Raw genomic sequence first — 23836 nt, forward strand, 5'->3', positions numbered from 1 at the left:
CTCCACAAATGTAAATCAAAATCGACAGATAGACGCATGGTCTCTTCAGCTAAGTTATTACTTAAGATATTATCAACAACTTTGCCAAGTAAAGTTTTTTTTATTTTCATAAATGACCAAACAAAAACTTGCTTCTCAGCTTTAGAGGGATTAATCACCCAACTAATAGTTTTTAAATGTAGAAAAAAAATATAAATAAACTTCGCTGAAGACACTACACAGTTAGAAAATTTCTTGTGAAATTACATCATCTAAGTTGCACATAATAGGAGCGTCTTGTTGAATGTAAAATTACATGAGACCATAATGTAAAATGTTGAATGTAAAAATACATAAAACCATTGATTTTTACATGCACTGAATTTTCAATGTAATTATATTGCATAACCGAAATCTACAATAGACCATTTCTTATAGGCTTGTTGACAATTAACGAACAAAGAAATCATATGTACTTCAGTTTATTTAATATTTTCCAATGCGAATTTAAAAAGAAAAGATCATTTATATATGCATATAATGCGCTTAGAAATTTCGTGTAAAAGTTGTCTTTTGAGCTCGACTATCGCAAATTGCTGCTTCATTTGTTCTGTTGGTCGACAATTTCATGTTCCGAAAGAGCTGTGATGATCTTCCGCACGACGCGCTGACGTCGTCCTACTCTTGTTGCAGTGCTCTTTGATCCCAGCAGTGGAATAATTTTGAGGAAATATTGCTGAACAAATTCCAGAAACTTCCCATTGCTGGTAACGTACATAAAATTGTGTACGTAGTATACTGCCATCAAATTCTCAAGGCCATCAATGATATTATCAGCTCCATCATTTAGACGTAAATTTTCCGCATACACGTAGTATACGAATCTGTCTGCTCCAAGATCTATAATGAAAACGATTTGTTTTATAATATACTTCTGGATTATTAATGATCTATGAACTGCCGCTAGAAGCATAATTGTCCCATGTGTATAGGGATTTCCATAGCACATGGGACAGTAATGCTTCTAGCGGCAGTGAATGTGTCCAGCGATTCCCTGTATATCAAATAAAAGTGATTGTGTCTCTCTAAATTGTTGGCGGTTAATCTAATTTTTACATATGAAACTGTGTTACAATTATGTATAAGCTCCAAAGGTCTAAACATATATTAAAGATCAAAAATATCTCCTACATTACTGCACAGATAAAAAATAATAACACTGCGCTATTTTCTACTATAATCAAAATGTGTCTAAAATTCAACTATCAGATTGATTTGGTTTACTCATGCTCAAGCCCATCCCATCAATACATATTTTGTTTCGATTTTGAAATCTATCTCGATAAAAATATAAAGACAGTTTCTAAGGAAAGGTATTATAGCTAATAGAGGACGTATACAATTTTTAGCACTGGTTGGACATTGTCTAGCTCTTAGATATGATAGGTTCCTGCGTGACATTTATTGCACTAAGTGCATCATGTGAAAGTAATGGGTAACCAAGTGCTGGACATGATTTGACAACTAAATGCATGACAGAATTAGAGCTCTGCACCCTCTATTAAACATAATATCTTTTCCTGTGCACTTTGAAAATATAAACCTCAAACAAATTTTTAATATTACTGTTTGAATGCACAATATTTTAATAGCTATAGGTAAAACACTATAAACAAAATCTAACCAACGAAATAAGCTTCCCCACTGTTGCATTATTCTAATTTAAATATAAGTTCAGTAGTTACACACCAACACAAACGAGGACTGGTCCTGCTACATCAATTGAAATATCGTCAATATATGTGCCAATCTGCAATGTAAAGTTGATAATATATAATAAAATATCATAAAGAATTATTTCATGTCACCTCTTTTTGTATGATGAGGTTGTCGATATTTTCTCCGAGCAATGAAGCGAGGAAACTGAACACTTCGAGATCTGTTGCATTATTTTTCAGACGATACCCACGCCGGCATGTAAGAGAGTAATTAATGATTTTACTTTTCTTAGATGAATAATATTTCCGAAGGTCTGAAACGTCAACTCCTGTTGCTTTCGTAAAATGAAAATTCAAAATCTTTGTGCAACGAACTATGGGGAACTGTTTCAACGTACTTTCAAGATCTTGTTTTTCATCTAAAACATATCTTAGATATGCTTGAGATTTGCTCATAAATTCATCTGTGAGCAGATGTGGCTCTTCGCGCAAAAGCATAGACTTAATGTCCTTCGTACAGTCCGGCGATGTTTCGGTCCAATATTCTTTAATTGTTCCAGCTCTGACATTCCTCAACTTTACTTTTTCTGAACGAGAAGTTGATGGTTTATTTGGATCCTTAAATCGATTTAGATAGGCATTCCTGTTGATCATTTTATACTTTAATGATACGTAGCCTTCGCCTGCTCCGAAACCATCGTCATCCTCAAACTCCAGACAAGGATATCTGGATAATATTTGCTTCGCTACGCTTTCCATAGTATCTGCACGAACGTTCGTGTCTATAGCCCGCAATTGATCAACTATAATGTTCACAAGAGTATTTGTATCTGCATTACTGATCCGCATCATTCTGGGTACCTTAAGTTTCGGGTTTTTATTTTTGAAATCCTGCTTTTTTCTTAGCTCCGTAAGTAAGTTATCGCTCAATTTACACCAATTTATTTCGAATGATTCAAATTTCATATCCACAGAAACTTTCTTCTTATTTCTCTCGACTACAATCGCATTGAGGGACCGTTTTTTGCTTGTATTAGGCGATTGATTTTCGTCGAAGTCTGCCAACGGATCGTCCGCACATTTGCTGTTGTAATCCACTTCATCCAGTGCCGTATCGAAGCATTGCGAAAGCTTATCGTCATGAATATCAATTATCATTTGTGTAGCCATCTGATCTGTATTTTGAACTTGGTGTGTCTCGAGTGTTTCAGTTGCTGATTCCTGTAGTTCTACTTCTTCATTGAAACCATCTTGCTGAGCTACATTTGGCAAAGATTCTTCTACTTCATCTTCGTTACAATCGGGAACTTCTGTTGAGCAATGGATATTGAAACATGATGAGTAAATTCAATTATTAAAATATGCATTTTTTATTTTGGTCGTGTTTTGTAAGATCACAGACAAACAGACATAACACGATGAGGGAATTCCTTCAAAAAATATAGTTCCGCCCCTTTGGCAGAATACTAGCTCCATCTCTTATATACGATACCAAACACTTATTTGCAAGTACACAGTATACTGGATGCACCTACAGAATTGGTACTAGCGCTGTACCCAACCAGAAGGTATGATTTACACACTAATAGGTGGAATTTTTACAATATGTTTTCTTTTTCATGTACAATGCATTAATAATTGATTCGTAATCACCTAATTTAGGTAGAGTGAATATACCCACTTCTAAGTTCGTGCACTTTTCTGGATGCCTATATAAATAGTACCTAAACTCCACAAAACTGCACATACTCACCAGTAGGTAGGTAACTTGAAACCACCTAAAATTAGGTAATGGTTAATCAGAATTAAGCAAATATTACCTAGAAATAGATAAATATTATATGGATTGGAACCTATTAGTAGGTAATTTGTACCCCTTTTATGGGTACTACGCCACTACAAATTTTCTAGGTTTATCCAGTTTGCTCATGCTCGGCAAAAAAAACCTTTGGTGGTCTGCCCCCTATACCTGGGCAAATGTATACAACGGCAGTATACCAAACCGTTGCGTACATTTCTCTGCCTAGTGTTCCAATAGTACAATATGTGTAGTGGCCCCAATAGTAAAAACCTGTTTTAATCCACCTAGAGGTGCAATTGTGCCTTTCTCATTTCTCCAAACTATGATTCAATACCTGGTTCGTACAATATAACTTTATGGAAATGTCTTTCATTCTTATTACACTTGGTAAGTATATATAAGAGCACCTTTTTGCATTCATCGCGGTATCGGTTTGAATCGGAGTTTTCTATGTGATCGCACTCCACAACCCGTAACTCCGGAGCCGGAAGTCGGATGGAGATGGAATTTAATATCGGTTTCCGGGGACGCAACACCTTTCATTTCAGACTAAGTTGATCAAATCTGTCTAGCCATTATCGAGAAACCAATATAACCGTTATTCTGAATTTGGATGCTTCCGGATCCGTCGATGGTGACCAGTGTGGCCAAAGAGACTTTGAATGAATGTTGGTGACCTAGATCTACAAATTCAACAGTCTTGTTTACATTTTGGAAAAAAATTCACCTTTTTACATTCATCGCAGAATTCGTTAGAATCGGGATTTGCTGCGTGATCGTACGTATCACCCTGTAATTCAGGAACCAGAACTCGGATCCACACAAAATTCAACAGCAGCTGATGGACCTTTCATTTAAAATCAAGTTTGTCAAAATCAGTTCAGAAAATTCCGAGAAACCGATGTGGACAAATCAACAAATTTTGTTTTGTAACCATACTCTTCAACTCGTAATCCGGAACAAGATGTCGGTTAAAAATGAAATTCAATTGCAACCCATGGGAATATTATACCTTTCATTTGAATCTTAGCTTGTAAAAATCGGTTCAGCCATCTCCGAGAAACCGATGTGGACATTTTGTTAACAAATCCGCACATACACACAGATATTTTGCGATCTCGGCGAACTGAGTCGAATGTTATATGGGACTCGGCCCTCCGGGCCTCGGTTAGAAAGTCGGTTTTTGGAGCAATTGCATAACCTTTCTATATGAGAAAGGCAAAAGAATAATATTTAATTAGCTTAATCAGCATGAGTTCAATGTTATCTTCATGTGATTATATTTTGAAATGTTGGTGGAATGGGTTTGAAAGTGGAGGGAATGGGGGGTTAGTAGAGTGGGAGTGGAGGATGCGTCAGAAATCCTTCATCTTATTTCGGTATACGGGGTGGATGAAGGAAATGCGGGCGTGAGGGTGGTCCAAGGGGAGGGGAGTGATGAAGGAGGGAGGTGTAAGGGCAAGGCGGGGGGGGGGGGGTGACGTAATACTCAACTGCATATTTTGCCTTCCATTTGAGACTTGGTTTGAGAAAATCGGTTCAGTCATCACCGAAGAACCAATACTTTAATTGTGGAATATGCCCGGAATTCCGGACTTCCGGAATCGTCGATAGTGGACAATATATTCAAAGAATGTTTGATTGGCAATCAGTGATCTAGATCTGCGATTAGAAGTAATTTGGTGACCATTTCAATAGTTTTTAGCCTCTGAGGTATTACGATTGTACCGATTTATATGGGAAATTCCAGTGTATCCTTACTAACACCCCTGTAACTCCGGAAGCAAGAGTTAGAACCGAATGAAATTCAGCAGCAGTCAATGGTATTACTTTCATTTGAAACCAAGTTTGTGAAAATCGGTAGAGAATTCGTTGGGGAATGGGTGTGATATTAGCTTAGGAACTTGGCGGGTTCCCCGGGGGCGTCATTAACCGTCATAGGTGGCCAAAGTGGTCAAAGCTGCTTTGATTGATCATTAGTGATCCAGACCCGCAAACTAGAGTAACGTTACATCAATTTTGATATGTTTTACATCATTTGAGCATCATGGTGGTACCAGTTTATATGGGAATTTGCTGTGTGACCGCACTCTTCAACCCGTAACTCCGGAACCAGAGGTCGGATCAACTAAAATAATTAATAAATAACTAAAATTCAATAGCAGCTTATGGGAGCGTTATACCTTTCAGATGAAACTAAGTTTGCGAAAATCGGTTCAGCCATCTCTGAGAAAATTGTGTGAGTTTAAATGACACACACACATATACACACACACACACACATACATACACACACAGACATTTGCCGATCTCGACGAACTGAATCGAATGGTGTATGACACTCGGCCCTCCGGGCCTCGGTTAAAAAGTCGATTTTCACAGTGATTGCATAGCCTTTCTTTATATGAGAAAGGCAAAAATGGGGAAAATGTTTACTGGTTTCGATTATGTTTCCATGCAAAGGTGTTTTCAGAAATAGTTGATGAAACGTTTTGAAACCTGCCTTCAAATGTTTCTATAAATGATTTCTAAAAATGCTCCCTTAAGAAAAGTTTAATTTCTAACCGAAGCAGGACGAATATCTTCTCCGACACCAAACATTAGAGCCAGGTTTAACGATACGTTAAATCTGGCTTATAAAAGTTAAGCGTGGGTGGAGAAATTGGCGGTTTCATGCATTATCATGTTTTAAGAAACTTTGCTTTGCACACCTGAACGCGAAACTGCCATTGAAAGCAAGAAAATACTTTTGAAGGACTTTTCTAATTTCGGGATCACTATGCGACGTGATAAACTTATATCTATTGCTAGAGCGGTGAAGTGTAAAGAATAGAATTTGACTGATTACACCCAAGTTTGAATGAGTGTGGCACCGACTACACCGTCACAAAACAAAAGTACCAATAGTTAACTGTAAGTGTAAGTTGACTAATTGTTACCCTTCGTCTCTGACATGAGCGAAACATGAGATGGCTAAAACAAACCGAACACCCTATGTTCTCAAAATTTAGTTTGAAAAGCGATATAATGAGACTTTATGTGAAGCTATGCAAATAAAGCATGTATACAAAAGCAAGTATACAAAATAGGCACAAATCCCAGCCCAAAAACTATCTTTCAAACTAAGAAATTCTCTTAATAAGGTAGCTTAAATTCAAAAAGTATTCTGAATTTTGTTCGTACTTTAGTAGTAGTTTACTATTAGGATCATAAAATGTTCTGTACACTTCAAAAATTTACTTGCAGCTCGTAGGATAAAAATCCAATTCTCGCGTGATTTTTGTAAACGTCATAACTCTTTCAATTACCATGGCGTTACTACAAAGCTTACCAATAATTTTACAATACGTATCAACAGTCACTAAAGACAAAGTAAACAAAGAGTGGCCCTCATTTGCAATAACGTTGTTTTCAAAAATCACGAGAGAATATTTTTTTAACATACAATTTCTAAAATTAGGGCTCCTGCTTATACCGATTTCCTTAGACCTCTTCAAAACCCATGTTCAAAAATTGTTCAATTATTATGTTCAAATCTATAATGAACTATTAGGAAATTTTATATCAATATGAAAAAATTGTGGGAATGAGTTTATGTATCACTTCTATAAACCATAAGAACAAAATACGTCCGTCACTCATAACATAGTGAATGCAAGATAATTGAGAATTTAGCCATGAACCTACATTTTTCAGTCTTGATCAAATTATAGTTTTTAAGGTATACCAAAGATTTAGCTCCGTGAAACTAAAAAAACATTATATTCCATAAAGCACTTTTTACACAAACTACTGGTTTAAGCTTAAGTATAAACAAAAACTATAATGTCACCATAAGAAAATAAAATAACTGCCATTGTATTTGTTATTACCTACAACAATTAGGCAATCCACCACGACGATTGTTTGACATTTCAGCGAGGGGTTTGTCAACAAGTTTGCTCCTGCGAACAAAAAAACCCATCCGACGACCATACTTCGTTAGCCCGATTCGTTTGATGTTGGATCGAATCGGCGATTTCGTCGGACGTTGCACCCACCCGAGTTACGTCAGAAGAAATAATCAGCTGATCAAAAATGTCTCATGGATTCAGGGTGACCAGATAGAATTCCTTAATATCGGTAGGGTCACTAAAAGTTTACCGGTAGTTATCGGTAGGACGGGTTGTTGTTCCAAAAACGTAGTATTGAACTGGAATTGTAAAATACTGACAACACAGATATCTGACCAAATCTAACCCAAAAAATGAATGTTTAGTAGGATGTGTCCAAAATCAATAAAAATCGGTAGTTTTCGGTAGGAATAACAAAATATCGGTAGTTTTGCCTTGGTCGTCTGTGAATTGGTAGGGAAGAACAAAATCGGTAGGACTACCGATAAATCGGTAGGTCTGGCCACCCTGCATGGATTGCCTAATGCGGCATGCGGCGAGGTGCTCGAAAAAATAACATCGAAATAGCTTCTGCAACGAGGGGTGTTTCTATTTTTGAATAGATTTGTTCCAGTACACGCTTCTTCCCAGTTAAACTCATTCCGGAACCGGTTCGGATTTCTGAATGGAGTCATTATGGATTCCAAATCAAATGCAACAACCGATTCCGAATCAGAATCGGTTGTTGCATTTGATTTGGAATCCATACTGACTCCATTCAGGATTCCGAATCAAATTCCGAATGGTTTGACCGGGTTGCTCCCAGTTGTTCCGGAGTGAACAGGAGCCAAAAAAGTTGCTGTATACGTATACGTGCCAGAAGAAGTTTCTGTATACGACCAGAAGAAGTTTCTGCAGATACTGGAATGAACCTAATGTACTACATACATTGAATATAGTCAGTATATTTTCAACCATCAAAGACAGCGGTCACGATACTCAGTGTGCTCCTGCTTCTGTCCGAGCCAGTGCAAAGCGAACGAAAAAAACAGTTACTTGTGTGCATTGTTTGAAGAACAAAGGATACCGTTACTAGTATTCTTGGGTGATTTTTCAAGATGACTGAATCTCATCAGCAAAACGTGATTATTCGGCCTAACACAGTGGCGATTGACTTCAGGTCCTTTCGCATAAGACCAAGTATTCGTGATGTGGAACATCTGCTGAAGGTGAAAATGCAGCTTCGGTTTTCGGAAGTCTCCACCATACAGCTTGAACACGTCAGACATGCGGTGCTGATAACCTTCAACAAATTCGCCCAGGCGAAAAGATTTATTTCGCAGAACAACTTGAAACACGTGCTTGTTTGTGACAATGTTGAAATCAAGATCCCTATATACATGGATAATGGAAATATTGAAGTTAAATTACATGATTTATCTCCACTTACTTGTAAAGTGGCAATTAAAAAATTCATGTCGAATTTCGGAGCAGTAGAATCTATTACGGAGGACACATGGAGAAACTACTTCCCAGGTATTTCAAATGGTGTCTTTGTGGTGATAATGCGGGTAGACCAACCCATTCCCTCCTACCTTACCCTGCAGTACAAAACAGAAGGTGGTGATACCATTACACAGCGAACTCTTTGTACATATCAAGGACAAACGAATACGTGCCAGTTCTGTGAACAAACGGCACACTACGGACAACCCTTCCCAAAAACCGCTGAGGAAAGCTCACCTGCAGAAAGAAATGCCAACACCCAAGCTCCAGCTTCACCTGAACCGCAAACGGTTGCCAAATTTGTGGCTGCTGTTCAGGCAATAATGACAACTGTAAAAGCTGCGTCTAGTACTTCAAACTTAACAACTAATACCACCACTGAATAAACTACTACCAAGGATGGAGTGTTCACATTCGTGACCCGCAAGGGCAAGAAGCCAGCAAGAACATCTGATCGCGAGTATCAAGGCAGTAATAAAGGTGCTGATACGGACGTAAACGACAACGAGAGAGACATAGATAACCCCGAAATTGGCGAGAGAAGGAACATCTTCCCGATGCGAAAAAAGATCTCCGCTTGTAATAGCAAGTTGCGCGCACGGGATCTTACAGGCGTAAAATAAAATGTATTGTAATTTTTATTTTTTACATCTTGTAAATACATAAAAGACCCATGGCTCCTTTAAGCTAACGTATTGAGCCGTGTAAAATAAACGAATTAAAAAAAATACATTGAATATAATCAGAATGCATAGCTAAACTGCTTCTCGCACCTAAAATATATCTAAGGACAAAATTTCATTTAGCGCACAAATCTATGCTATTATATTTCAATGCTTTATGTCCTAGCTTCATATTTTTGTGTAAACCATGTCATAGAACAACGAGTGACATTATTAAGCACATAAGTTATTGATATACAGTGGTGATTCTCTGGTTGAACCACCATCAATGTTAAACTAACGAATTTGATGCGCTGGTTGGAACTATGGAGAGTAATCAAAACCTAGTCGAATGCAATGTTTGTAATGTAATGGCATCTCTTTACACTTTAACCCTTGTCATTTTGATTGTCATAGTCAAAACATGAGATTTTGACATCCAGTTGTTTTTAGTTGGGCAATGGTCCAACTAGGAATGTCCGAATAGTTCTCGATTAATCGAGAATGGCTCTGGTGTTTGACATGTTCAATTGGTTCAACTCAGTGTCTCCGCCTAACTATGAATATAGCAACTATAATCACAACTGTATCCCAGTTAAACTCATTCCGGAACCGGTTCGGATTTCTGAATGGAGTCATTATGGATTCCAAATGAAATGCAACAACCGATTCCGACTCAGAATCGGTTGTTGCATTTGATTTGGAATCCATAATGACTCCATTCAGGATTCCGAATCAAATTCCGAATGGTTTGACCGGGATATTGACTGATATCATCGAACGGTTATAAAATACCTTCCGTACATTCGCTTACACTTTTAAAATTTGAGAATTTTTTTTCAAAATCAAACGCTGAATCTCTAAATAAAGTGTCGACATGTAGCTCTTTTGTATGGCGCGAAGTGATTTTTCTCGTTTTGAATAATAGTTATTGAAACATCTCGTGATTAATTGTAATGACACTGACATGTTACTGGTAAACAAAATGTTGAGATCACAGAGGACATTTTTCTCGAGCGTTAAAGTTGTATGAAAATATACTATCTATTCTAAGGTAAATGGGATATTTTTACCAGATGCTTCTAGATCTATTTTTATAGTTCTTAATTAGAATCCGTTGATATACCACCTGGACAAATTAGTGTCTTTTTTGATCCCCCTCTCTCCCTCTTCGTGTAAAAACATGGACTCTTTCTGTGTCTTTATGTCAGACTTTTTTGCCGAGTAATTACATACATTTACACACAGAAAACAAGGTAAGAGTGTTCCGCTCTTAGCAAAAAACAATCAACGCCTACTATTAGGTTGAAAGTAAACCTTTTAAAATAATCAAGAATGATAATCAAAATAAAAGTTTTCCTTTTAAGCTAATGAAGAATAGTAATCAAAATAATAGTTTTATTTTCAAACTAAGTGTATGCGTTGGTTGTTTTTTGCTAAGAGGGATAAATTCTTATATTTACTAACATTTTTTTGTGTGTGTACATACAGTGATTTAAAATTCTTGAAAAAATACTTATTTTCGCAGTTTGCATAATTTTTTGGAAGCTGATCTATTTCATGTTTACAGAACTTTATAAGTTTTTTAGACCAGCGGTTCTCAACCTTGTTTGCTCCGCAGACCCCTTCAAACTCACCTTGGGTCATCGCGGACCCCTTCGAAATTATCCTGGGCGGTCGCGGACCCCTTCAAAACTACCCTGGGCGGTTGCGGATACCCACGGCTTAACATCGATTTATATGCTGTCAACATATTATTTTCAGTCTAGTACGGTAAAAAAAACTTGAAGTTTCAATATCCGCCCGGAAAAATTTTCCTCTTCGTGGACCCCCAGGAATGACATCACGGTCCGCGGACCCCAGGTTGAGAATCGCTGTTTTAGACTATATAATTTCTGAATTAAATTTCGTTCATTTAAAATGTATATAAATACATGATGTATTTTTGTATTCACTAATTTTAATAACAATAAATTAAAGTAACCAATGAATTCTTGAATTAGTTCATAGAATGTACACAAAAAGTTTTTCATGGTTCGGGTCCAGGGTCGAAAGATAGTGAGGCTGGACAAAGTTACAGAAGATCGATCAACTGTAACATGATTCCAACTATCCAAAAATATTCACTCTTCCGATATTATCCGATTCACAAATTCCAAGCGGTTTGAAAATATTGAAATTTTTACAAATTTGAGGCATTGAGGTACACCCTAATGATGCAGGGCCAAATACTATGTTTAGCAAAATGTATTTCTAAGAATATGTGCACAGGCTTCCCTCTTCTACTTCCTTTTTCATTGATCAAGTGTTTATGCAACTGGAAAACAAGTATGTTCACAAAGATCACCTCGAAAATACTAGCATTCGAAAAGATATAGAAAATTGACCTCTGCACTGGTAGGTGGATAGATGCCGAATTGTCCCAAAAAACTAGTTATAGTTTATTTGTAGTTCATATTAAGGCATAATAACAGCAATAGTTGCAATAAATAATTTGGACCAGGATTCGACCCTAGTTACTCCTCTGTGCAGCGTACAGAAATCAGTATCTAATGTTCTTTCATTTAGTTTATTAGTTATTGCAATAAAAGAACATAATAAAAAAGAAAAAGACGATAGGTGCTAGAATAGATTTGACTTCAGTCTCGAGCTGCCTTTATATAACGTTTTGGCCTTTTTGTGATAAAAATCAATTGTGACCCCCTCGTATAAGAATTCCAACCTTCGACTTACTTTTTTTCGACCTTCGTTACGTTACGTTACGTCAAATCTTCCGGTATTTGATTGGAAATTCTTGCTGGTATCTTCCGAAATTCTGGGTCAAATTCAACAACCGATTATAACACGGAGACAGTTGGTGTATTTGAGTCACAATTCCGGTGGAAATCAGTTAGGATTCTGAATCAACTTTTTTACCAGTTTGACTGGGATAAGCTAATACCTATTCTGACGTTTGAAATACGCACACTGAAGCAGATTTTGTTTGTTTTTCTTTAGTGGTTGGAATATTAATATTTGAGATAGTGTTTCGAGAGTTTATAAAGATAGAGTTTCGAGAGTTTATGTGTTTGTTTAACTCTAAAATCCCCGTGCAAACAATCTTTTCCTACAAATAAAATCGGCTAGATAGTTGAATACCAACCCAGGTGGTTAGGTATATATCTCATGTGTTGCTTGAATACTACTGGAAACCTCCCAGGTATTTGATGTTTTGAATTTTGTTTAGTGGAAGCGGAAGTGAGGTTGTTCCGTACACTGTCCGCTTGTAAAATGTATCATGTGACCGTAGTTAAGACTGAATTGAGATTTGTTTTCCCGAAAAGAATAGGCTATTATGTGCCAGCAAATATAGTAAATGAAGCTCATACCATTGCCATTTTCATTCGAGTAGACACTGGAGTGCGCCTGTTGTTTCGGTTTCCAATACTCTCCTGGGCTTAGTAGCATCATGAGCTGGTCTTGAAAAACCCCAAGCACGAGATCGGTGGTTATTTTACAACCATCACTTTCCATAAGGATTTGATCGACATTTTTCTGCAATGCAATTGACCCTGCAAATATAAAAGGTAATTATTAACATATATGTCGTGGTAACAATATTACTTACCTTGTTCTAAGAGGCTTTGTATGTTTGGTAGTGCCGGTATTATACATCTGTTTGTACGTCGCGAATCACAAATTCGGAAGATAGCAAATTCTTCCATTTTCATTGGTAGTGCTTATTACTGTAGTGGAATGGTATGTTTAATAAACAGATATTCTCGCTGCTTCTCTTTGAAAGATGATATAGGCGTTCTATCGATAAAATCATTGATGTTTTTACATATCAGTGTATGTGTTTGTTCGCTGCCGTCAACCTCCAGTATGCCTCGTTCATGTATATCAATAACTGCCCACGTTTCACCATAAACGTAAACTGAGCCTGAGCTAGTGTTATGAATAAGGAGTTTCAGTTTTAATACGTGGAACGATGCAACGAAATCGTCATGTTGTAGAAAGAGAAAGTTATCCTTGCTATAATTATACCCTTTAAAGAACCCAGTTTCAACATAAATCATTTGTGGTCCAAGTAATCCAAAAATGTTTAGCTTTTCTTGTAGTGACAGAGAAAGTTCTCTGCTATCTTCTAGATATTTTATTACAACAAATTTGTTTTCAAAACGTTTGTTATTCATATTAAGTATACCCTGGTAAAATTGGTGGTGCTCACTACAGAATTTTAGGACATTTTTGAAGTTGATAGTGCTTCGTAGTGCTCGCTTAAAAAAGCAATGCTTCCGTTCGCAAAACAATGTGCAGAATGACATTAGAGGTCCTAGCCACAAAATCAATTTTGGATAGTGAGTTATGAAATGGTGTTTGGGTTTGAGTGGCGTTTTGAATTCGTTCACTCTAATATCTAAATACTCTCTTATTAGTGATGCCAGTAAATAAATATGTTCTTTGGATATTACCGGTGCCGTTATAATATCTGTAATTCGTTTGATCAATAAAGTCATAACAAATAACGGGTTTGATGATTCAATATTTAGATTCAACATAATAAATGGAAGAATTTGAATCAAATGCCATACATCACATGCTTTTGCCTTTATCGTTTTCGATTTTCTGGTAAAATCAAACGTTATTTTCGTGTTCACGTTGAGAGTACTAAAAATAGCGTTAGCCCTTGCTTGAAGAAACCTCGATTTTAGGATGCGTTGTTTTATCATTTTTTTTCAAAATTAAAAACAGATCGCAGTTTGCCCACCCTTCAAATAAATCATGCGCTAAACAAGGTGCTGCTCCAAAATGAAACACATTGAAATACTTTAGTTCGTTAAATACGGTATCAGTTTTCACACCACGGTAAGGTACTTTATGATGGTTTTCTGATATGACATGCAGATCTTGAGTGTGTGAATCTGGGGTTCGCACTTCTGCAGTATAAAGGTAATCTCTATTAAACTCGTCATGATTGATATAGCAACAACGACAAAAATGTGGACACCGAGAGAAATTTTCGGTCAATCCGGCGATCTGATGAGCGCCCAAGTTGTCGTTCATTGTAGTGAATATCGATCCAAAAATTCGCTCTTCTGCATTTCCCTTAATCAGTATACCTTCCTCTTCGAGTATTTTTATATCTTCTATAAGTTTCCTGAAAATTCTGTTTTGTCCGAACTGAGAGAAATCTTTGTTTTTACACAATAGAACAAGCTGCACGTTATCAGTTAAACAGCGCGGATGGGGCGGAAGATTTCCCAACACCATATATACACAAATAAGTTTGTGACGACCAGTTGCATTTCCGATTGCATTTACGACAACCTCTGCAGCGTCTTGATATAGAAAAATGTTGATTGTTTTGTGATTAAAGAAGTTGCTACTTTTGAATTTTAGTCCGTCAGTGTAATCAGACAGAAAACCAGATCTAGTGTTTCTATCTCGGAAAACGGTTTTGTAAATTGTGTCGTCTTCTAGCATCGAACGCAATGTGTCTAATATAGGGACATAGTAATAGAAGCATGGATTGTACTCATTGATCTCTCTGCAACGGGACTTGGAGAGGTGGCACAAAGGAAAAATTTTCCCTAAAAAATTTTTTACGCATATGCGACGTTCTGAAAATACCCTTTTGCCCAAAACAACGGTTCATCAGGTCTACTTGGGTCAGATCGTGTTCAATACTTTGTTGAACTGCACATGGCAAATTGAATTCCTCTGCGGATTCCTTTAAGCACTGTTTAACACAATCTTCACGAACTGCTGCTGCTTCACCGAAAGCTACGACTACTTCTTGTATAGCTGTATCAGTGACGTGATTTTTTGACAAAAGTTTGAGGAAAAGGCTTCCGATTATTAATTCGATCTGACGACGCTTGATCGAAATCAATTCGATGGATGAAGTTGGAATAGTCGGTGCAGTTATAGCCACTTCAATGTCTAATCCAACTTGCTGATCTACTTCAAGTGTTGCTGAGAGATGACATGGTTGTGAACTTGAAACATTTTCGGTTCCGATTGGGAGATTCATACGATGGTAATACATGTTGTGAATCCTCATGGCATTACAGGTAGCGAATGGTTTTCTTGTACGGCATCGAAATGGGCAGAAAACAGGCTGCCCTAGTGAAATGTGCCACGCTGCATGTTTCGACAATTTTCGTGCATCAGATTCTGTGACACTACACGAATCCACAGAACACTTGTATATTTTGGCTGTAGATTTGGACAAGTGACGTTGTCGAAAGTGTTTTTTGAACGCATTCAACGATCGAAAATTTGCGAGGCACTCGGGGCATTGGAACAACCGATTTCCATGCACGCGCATGTGTCTGAAGCACATTTCAATGCTGGAAAACGCACAATCGCACAAAATACACTTGAAATTGTCCATTTTAATTTTTTTCACTCTTACGCGCACTATTTGCTTCCGCTTATCAAAATGGCTGACACTTGTTTGTGCACGATGCACTTGAAAGGATCATTTTCTTGGTAACAACTAAAAGTTACATTTTGTGTAATGTAAAATGCAGATACATAGATGAAAACCTACATCTCACAAGCCGCTCCGTATATGTGCATTATATGTTATGTGGAATTACATTCGAGTAATATAACTTTTTGCTTAAAGTGATAAAAAGCTACATGAATAATACGTAGTTATGGATACAACAGATTCTAATAAAAATACATCAAATCGAATTTGATATTCAATTGAAGGTCGTATTACATGTTTATATTTTCAGTTTGATTTGAATTTATGGGTGCTATAAATTTAATAATTTCTAACGGTGTATAGCTAAAAACTGTTTTTCGTGGTTCAAAGAATTTCTTTCACCTTTTTACATTTCTTATAAAAGAAATGTATAGAATTCGCTCAAACTTTCAAGATTTTTTCCGAGGCCCGGAGGGCCGAGTCTTATATACCAATCGACTCAGCTCGACGATTTGGGACAATGTCTGTGTGTGTGTGTGTGTGTGTGTGTGTCTGTGTGTGTGTATGTAACGGACAAATTCTCATTCGAGTTTCTCAGCAATGGCTGAACCGATCTTATCCAAACCAATTTTAAATGAAAGAACTAAAAAACAGTATGAACGCTATTAATTTGTTTTTGATTCTGATGTTTAGTTTCCAAGATATGAATGTTTGAATGCGTAAAAATGGCGTTTTTTGCAGTTTTTTTTGAATTATCTGCCGAAATTGACAATATAGATTAACAATTTATATGTTTTTAGACAGCTTTAATGAATACCTTTCGAACAAGCTATAGATTGTTGAAATCGGACTATTATCAAAAGAGATATTTAACATTAAATGCGGACGAAAGATTTTTATCATTTCCCATTGCCAGAAATATGACCAAAAACATGTAATCTATTATTAACGCCAAAACGGCTTATTTTACGTCAATAGTATCTTCGGAGAATTTAATGGAGGAAATATGCCCTTTCTTTTGGTATTGTGCTTTTGCTGATTAATCCCCCTATGAGTGAGATATTTTCACAAATTTTCTTGGAAGTGATTATATCGAAATGATGCCTTCTACAAATTTGTAGCTCTTACTTTTGCGAATAACTTTACTGAAGACTTAAAATATCTATTTTGAATACTTTAAAAGTTATGGCTAGTTGTTTGTGGATTACCTTTTGTCGCCTATTTATTGTTCAATATAGAAATAATCCATTGAAATAAGCCAAACATTATTTCGACAAATCGAATTTTGTATTTCATTTTTCTATCTACAACCGCTAGAAATAATCACCGCACCGAACACTTCCAAGTTGTCTGGAAGGAACTTGATAACTTATCAGTGCAAAAATGTTCATTTGTGCGAACCTTCTGACTGCAATTTTTCTAACTAATGACCATCGGATCGATCTGAAACATATCGGAAAATGAAAAGCCAAATAAATAACTCCAAGCAACGGCGTAGCCCAGAGAAGGTTTTGGGGTTTAACACCATAAACCCCCCCCCCACCACACCCAAAAAAAATATTGGATTGAAGTTGAAAATTTATTGATGCAGACTGATTTAATTCAATATTACAATAACAATTATCTGATCCGTAGATTGATAACCTGTTGTTGTAAACATCATGAGGACTTTTGATAAATTGTCGGAATGGGGTCCTGATATGTACCTGATCTATTGGTCTTCATTTCACAGTTGTCTAATAGCATCAATATCAAATTCCTGCCTGAAAACATTCCAATAGAAAATTCCAGAGTTCTGTAATCAATCATAGTCCTCAGATTTATTTTGAAATTGATCTCGTTTTTGTAGAGATGTACTGTAATAAGGGTCTTTATTTAATAGGAAGAGAAGTTAAAATTGATTTAATGTCTATGAAACATAGAACTGCTCACCAAAAAAATGCATAACTTTCAACATTTGCCAAAAATGTTTTTGCCTTTCTCATTCACTCTAAAATTCGTCAATCTAATCCCGACCCGGAGGGCCGAGTGTCATATGCCAATCGACTGAGTTCGTCGAGATCGGAAAATGTCTGTGTGTGTATGTATGTGTGTATGTGGAAAAAATGTGACCTCTGTTTCTCAGAGATGGCTGGACCGATTTGCACAAAGTTAGTCTCAAATGAAAGGTACAACCTTCCCATCGGCTGCTATTGATTTTTTTATTGATTGGACTTCCGGTTCCGGAGTTACGAGTTGAAGAGTGCAACCACACAGCAAATTCCCATATAAACTGAAATGAAAAATTTTCAAAATCAAATTTGTATTTTGACTTTTTTTGGACTTTGGTACATTTTTGTCTTTCTCATATAGAAAGGTTATGCAATCACTCTAAAAATCGTCAATCATACCGGCCCGGAGGGAGTATTCAGTGAGGGGTAGCTACTTTAAAATTAAAACTAGTTTAAAATTTCTTAACAAGTTGAAAATTTTCGGCAGGATCTGGAGCTCCCGGACCTTTCTCCATGATCCGCCCCTGGTTTCAAGCGACGTTTCAGTATCACATAGTATCTCAAGATCGTGGCTGTCGATCCATTGTATGTATGTGCAAATCGTACTGAACATGTAATATTCATTTCCACCATTGTATTGAACATAACCAGCCATGGAATCGTAGTCTGGACAAATGAGACAAGCACAATTGCACCACTAGGTGGATTAAGACAGGTTTTTTTTGGAATGCGTCGAGATGAGACGAAAACGTAATATGATTAATAACGAGGATAACACTTTCCGAATGTAGAGAGAAATTTATGAAAAATAACGATTTCCATTCGATTCTAGCAGGTTCTGATCGATTTTGATGAGCATTTGATTTTTGTTGTATGACCAATCATATGTATAGGTCAAATGTTTAAAATCTGTAATTTAAGGTCAAGATAGCATCATTTTGAAACCGCCAACTTCGGAGGTTTAGTATCTTCGATGAGTTTTACAAACGTTAAACAGCGCATCATTTGATAAAATAATTTTGACGGTATATCGTCCAAGAAGTATTTATGGTGATTTTTCTCAGGCTAATATTCATGACTACAATAAAGTCTCAACAAATTCGCTAGACACGAACTCTGTTACTATTTTCTGAAAAATTAATTCTGCATAATTTTAAAACTTCAAAAATTACGGTTTCGGAATTATGCCGTTTGGACAGTATGATCGATTTTCACCAAACCCCCACCAAACCGAATTTCTGGCTACGCCGCTGACTTCAAGTAAGTAGAAACAAAGTCGTTCTACACTCGTTCACAAGAAACTTCTTTGAATGCTGAATATCTATTATAATACATTGAAACGCTGATTTTATCAGCCAAATATGAACATATGTTTGATGGGCTCTAGCAGACGAACAAGACGGAATTCGAGTAAATCCTTCCTTGAGCATGTTTTCCTTATCATGAAGATGGAAATATGCAAAAATAAAAAGTTCATCATAATCAGAAATAGTTTATTTTATTCAATTCGTTTATTTGATAGGCACAAATGCGTTAGCTTGGCGGTGCCAAATTCTTTTGTTTTTACATTTTGGATATCTTAAAACTAGGAGGTTACAATGTTGAAATATTTTTTTTATACAAGAAAAAAAAAAGTTTACAGCTATCTTAAGACTAGAAATAAGATTCAATATACAAGAGAGGGCCAAAAGATTTTTTTATGAAAAATTTTAAAACAAGGGATTCAGTTTGATATACAAGAGGGGGAGTAATAGTATTTTACGAAATATTTTACAGTTATCTTAAAACTAACAAAAGGTGGAACAAATATTTATGAGAAATTTCACAGATATCTTAAAACTAGGGATACAATTCTATTTACAAGATGGAGGACAAGAGTTTCAATAAAGAGTAAAAATTACAGCTATCTTAAAACTAGGAATACAGAAATCAAATTTGATTTTTTAACGAAGACTTATGCTTGGTCAAGATATTTCAGAGGGGGGCCTATTTCCACATCAGTGTAGCAGCAGGTGTGTCGAGGACAGGGGAGAGAAGACGTATATGGTGACAGGGAAAGAAGAGCAAAACTTGCAACTATCGCGCAAACGGGAGATCAGCGAAACAAATTTGCGCCTCAGTCTAGTAAGTCGTCGAGTACCGGGTTGGCGGATGGTATTATTCGGACCCGCGGGGAATCCTTAAAAAGTCATCGGACATCAAGTCGCTCTCGCTTCAGTTTCCTTCTATGCAGGCGTAGTGGTAAAGGCGACGGCGGTTACATAGTGGCACTCTGCAGCTGATCGGTTCCACAAGCAAGAGGAAATTTCTAAAAACAAGAAATAAAAGAGAGGGGCTAAATTGGGATATTTATCGTTTTAATGAAATTGTAAATAAGGGACATATAGGGGATATCGCGATTTGCTAGCATATCCCGGACTGGGACATTGGGTGGTCTACCTCGGGCCCGAAGGGAATCCTTTAACAGAGACCTGGCGTCACAATACTCGGCACAAACCCAGACAACGTGGTCGATGTCGTGATAACCCTCGTCACAAGCGCACAGACTACTCTCCGCAAGCCCAATACGCCGCAAATGTGCATGCAACGTGTAGTGGTTAGACATGAGCCGGGACATTACACGAATAAAATCCCGACCCACATCCATCCCCCTGAACCAAGGCTTCGTTGATACCTTCGGGATAATGGAATGTAGCCATCGTCCAAGTTCACCATTGCTCCATGAGGTTTGCCAACTGTTGAGTGTCCTCTGACGACAAATACTAAAAAATTCGTTGAAGCAGATTGGTCTTTCGTATATGTCACCATTTAATGCGCCCACCTTTGCTAATGAGTCGGCCTTTTCATTGCCCGGGATAGAGCAATGAGAGGGGACCCAAACAAAGGTAATCTGGTAAGATTTTTCAGATAACGTATACAAGGACTCCCGTATCTTCCCCAGAAAATACGGGAATTGTTTTTTGGGCTTCATCGCACGAAGAGCCTCGATAGAGCTGAGGCTGTCCGAGATGATGAAGTAGTGATCTGTGGGCAGAGTGTCGATGATCCCAAGGGTGTACTGAATTGCAGCTAATTCTGCGACGTAAACTGAAGCGGGATCATTGAGCTTGAATGAAGCGGTGATAGTATTATTGAAGATACCGAAGCCAGTGGACCCATCGAGATTCGATCCGTCAGTGTTTATTTGTTTATTTGTTGTACCGTCACCAACAGACCCCTTGGCCCCAATGGTGGTTACTTAAACTAATTACATTTCAGAATACGAATTATTTTAGTTTTTATCGAATTCCTTGTCAGGTTGAAGTCAAACGCCGTCGCCACACTGTTAAACACACGCTGGAGTCCGGTAACAGCGCCCTGGCGCCCATAGTTAGTTCTCCTGAATGGGACTCGCAGAAGAGAGTTATTGCGCAGAGCTCGAACGCGAGCTTGAAGATCGAGGCGTCCGAGGATTGTAGGGCAATCCACCCTGGCAGACAGTAAGTCCGAGACGAACAGGGCTCGAGAGCAGTCCCTCCGGATGCTTAGAGTATCGAGCTGTATTAACTGACAACGGTTTTCGTAGCTCGGCAGCTGAAATCTGTTTTGCCAAGGAAGATGTCGGAGTGCAAAGCGTATGAACCGGCGTTGGACGGCCTCGATTCTGTCGACACCGTTCTGGTAGTAAGGGTTCCAAACAGCAGAACAATATTCCAGTGTTGAGCGAACCAGCGCACAATAGAGAGATTTTAAACAGTATGCGTCCTTAAAGTTTTTCGCTATTCGGAAGATGAACCCAAGCTGTCTTGAAGCCTTATCCACAATGGATGATGTATGTGGTTTGAACGTTAGTGCCGAATCCATGATGACTCCGAGATCCTTGACGTTAGAGTGTCTTGGAATACTCGAGTCGAAGAGATGGTAGTTAAACTGAATCGGATGGCGTTTCCGCGTGAACGTAACGATTGAGCATTTGCTCGGGTTTAAAACCATTCTGTTTAGATCACACCACGTACTAAAGCTGTCCAATTCCCTCTGAAGAAGCTCGGCATCGGTTTTATCCCGTATTTGTTGAAAAATTTTCATGTCGTCGGCAAAAGAAAGGCGGGGTCCTTGTAATTTGATGTTGACGTCATTAAAGTAGAGGAGGAATATCACTGGACCGAGATGGCTTCCTTGTGGGATGCCGGATGTAGCGAAGAATGGTGTAGATAGACAGTCCTTAATGCTGATTTGAAGTTGCCTTCCATCGAGGTAGGAACGAAACCAGCGCAGAAGTTGTCCATGAATACCGAGTTTGTCCAGCTTCGCTATTGCGATATCATGATTGATTTTGTCGAAGGCCGCAGATAGATCCATGTAAATAGCATCGGTTTGCAATCCGTCAGCGAATCCATCCATTGCATATGTTGTGAACGAGAGCAGGTTAGTCGTTGTCGATCGTTTAGGCATAAATCCGTGTTGATCGTCTGCAATGTAGTGTTTGCAGTGAAAGAAAAGAGGGTCTAAGACAACCAGCTCGAATAGTTTTGATACTGCACTTAAACACGAGATTCCTCGATAATTGTCAATGTTCGATTTGTTTCCTTTTTTGTGAACTGGAAACATGTGCGCTGCTTTCCAGCAGGAAGGGAATGTTCCAGTATTGAGTGATAGCACAAAGACTCGCCGAAGTGGTTCAAGAAGCCCGCTGATGCACTTTTTGAGAAAAATCGAAGGAACGCCATCTGGACCCGGGGAACTAGATGCTTTCAGCTTGGAATTTGCTGCAAGAATGGCAGCATTATCGACACAAATTCGGTTGATGGTTCGTCCTAGAGAAGGAGTTAGATTTGAAGCGGCAGCGACTTGTTGTGGGGAAAGGTTCTCGTCGGAAAAAACGCTTGAAAATTTGTCGGAAAACAATTGGCAAATTTCCTTAGTGTCGGTGCCTAAAACTCCATTTAATGACATACAAGATGGTAACCCGGATTCTTTTCGCTGCTCGTTCACATATTTCCAAAACGACTTGGGCTTGGATTTCAGTTGACGTTCGACGTTTCGCTGATATCTAAAAAAGGCACGTCTGCTTTGCTGTTTGTATTCGTGGTTGAGTTGAAAGTAGTGGTTTCGTAATGCAAGTGTCTTATGCTTCGAGAACTTTTTAAATGCGGCTCGTTTGGCAGTTTTTAATCGTCTAAGCACTGTTGATTGCCAGGGAGGGTGTTGATTTGTGCTGACTGTTCGTTTTGGCACATGACGGTCGATTAGGTAGTTAAGAATATTAGAAAACGTCATCGCTGCTTCGTTCGCGTCATCATTGTTAAGATTTTCGTCCCAGTTTATATCCAACAGCGTGCTAACGATGCTGTCGTAGTCAGCGTTTTTAAAATCGTAGACGATAGAGCTTGAGACGTCTTCAAAACTCACTCCTAGGTTACCAGCGAGTACAAGATGTAGTGGGGGATGATGGCGCACATGCTGAACTAAAGGTGTCGGAGCGGCGCAGCAGTACGGAGCGTAGTCCCGGGCACTTACAAAGCAGAGGTCCAATGTACGTCCGTTCTCGTTGATGATATTATTAATTTGCCGAAGAGTTGCGCTACTGTAGTTGTCCAAGATACAACTGGCATTGTTGATAAGCACAGATTTTTCGATATCCAATCGTAGAAATCCATTACTTGCTGGGCACCAGGTCAAGCCAGGTAAGTTAAAGTCGCCCAGTATAACAATATCATCAGATGGGGCAGCGATCGAGGTGATGAAAGAAACGGAGGAAAGATGTACATCGATCAGGCTGTAATCACGAATTCGGTCAGGTGGAAAATACACGACACACAGGAAGAGATTGCGATCGGCAAGTTTCACTGATATCCACACTTGCTCGGAGCTCTCCCACCGCTCATCGTTGATCACTCGGGCTTTTAT

At 38.0% G+C, this 23836-nt stretch overlaps 1 protein-coding gene across 2 annotated transcripts; it reads right to left on the reverse strand.

Moving 5' to 3' along the window:
* Positions 1–485: 485 nt before the first annotated feature.
* Positions 486–15586, reverse strand: LOC131682700 (uncharacterized). 2 transcript variants are annotated; one of them, XM_058964388.1, is made up of 4 exons: positions 15568–15586; positions 12907–13465; positions 1729–3007; positions 486–879 (listed from the first exon to the last, which is right to left on the reverse strand). In XM_058964388.1, exons 2-3 carry the CDS (start codon positions 13049–13051, stop codon positions 1839–1841), a joined length of 1314 nt encoding a protein of 437 aa, XP_058820371.1. In that variant the 5' UTR covers positions 13052–13465; positions 15568–15586; the 3' UTR covers positions 486–879; positions 1729–1838. The 2 variants fall into 2 exon arrangements, with proteins under 2 accessions (XP_058820371.1, XP_058820370.1); XM_058964387.1 differs by lacking the exon at positions 15568–15586 and having other exon boundaries at positions 12907–13561.
* Between the last annotated feature and the right edge of the window lie 8250 nt (positions 15587–23836).

The sequence above is a fragment of the Topomyia yanbarensis genome, chromosome 2 (assembly GCF_030247195.1).
Source record: "Topomyia yanbarensis strain Yona2022 chromosome 2, ASM3024719v1, whole genome shotgun sequence".
NCBI classification, from domain to species: domain Eukaryota; kingdom Metazoa; phylum Arthropoda; class Insecta; order Diptera; family Culicidae; genus Topomyia; species Topomyia yanbarensis.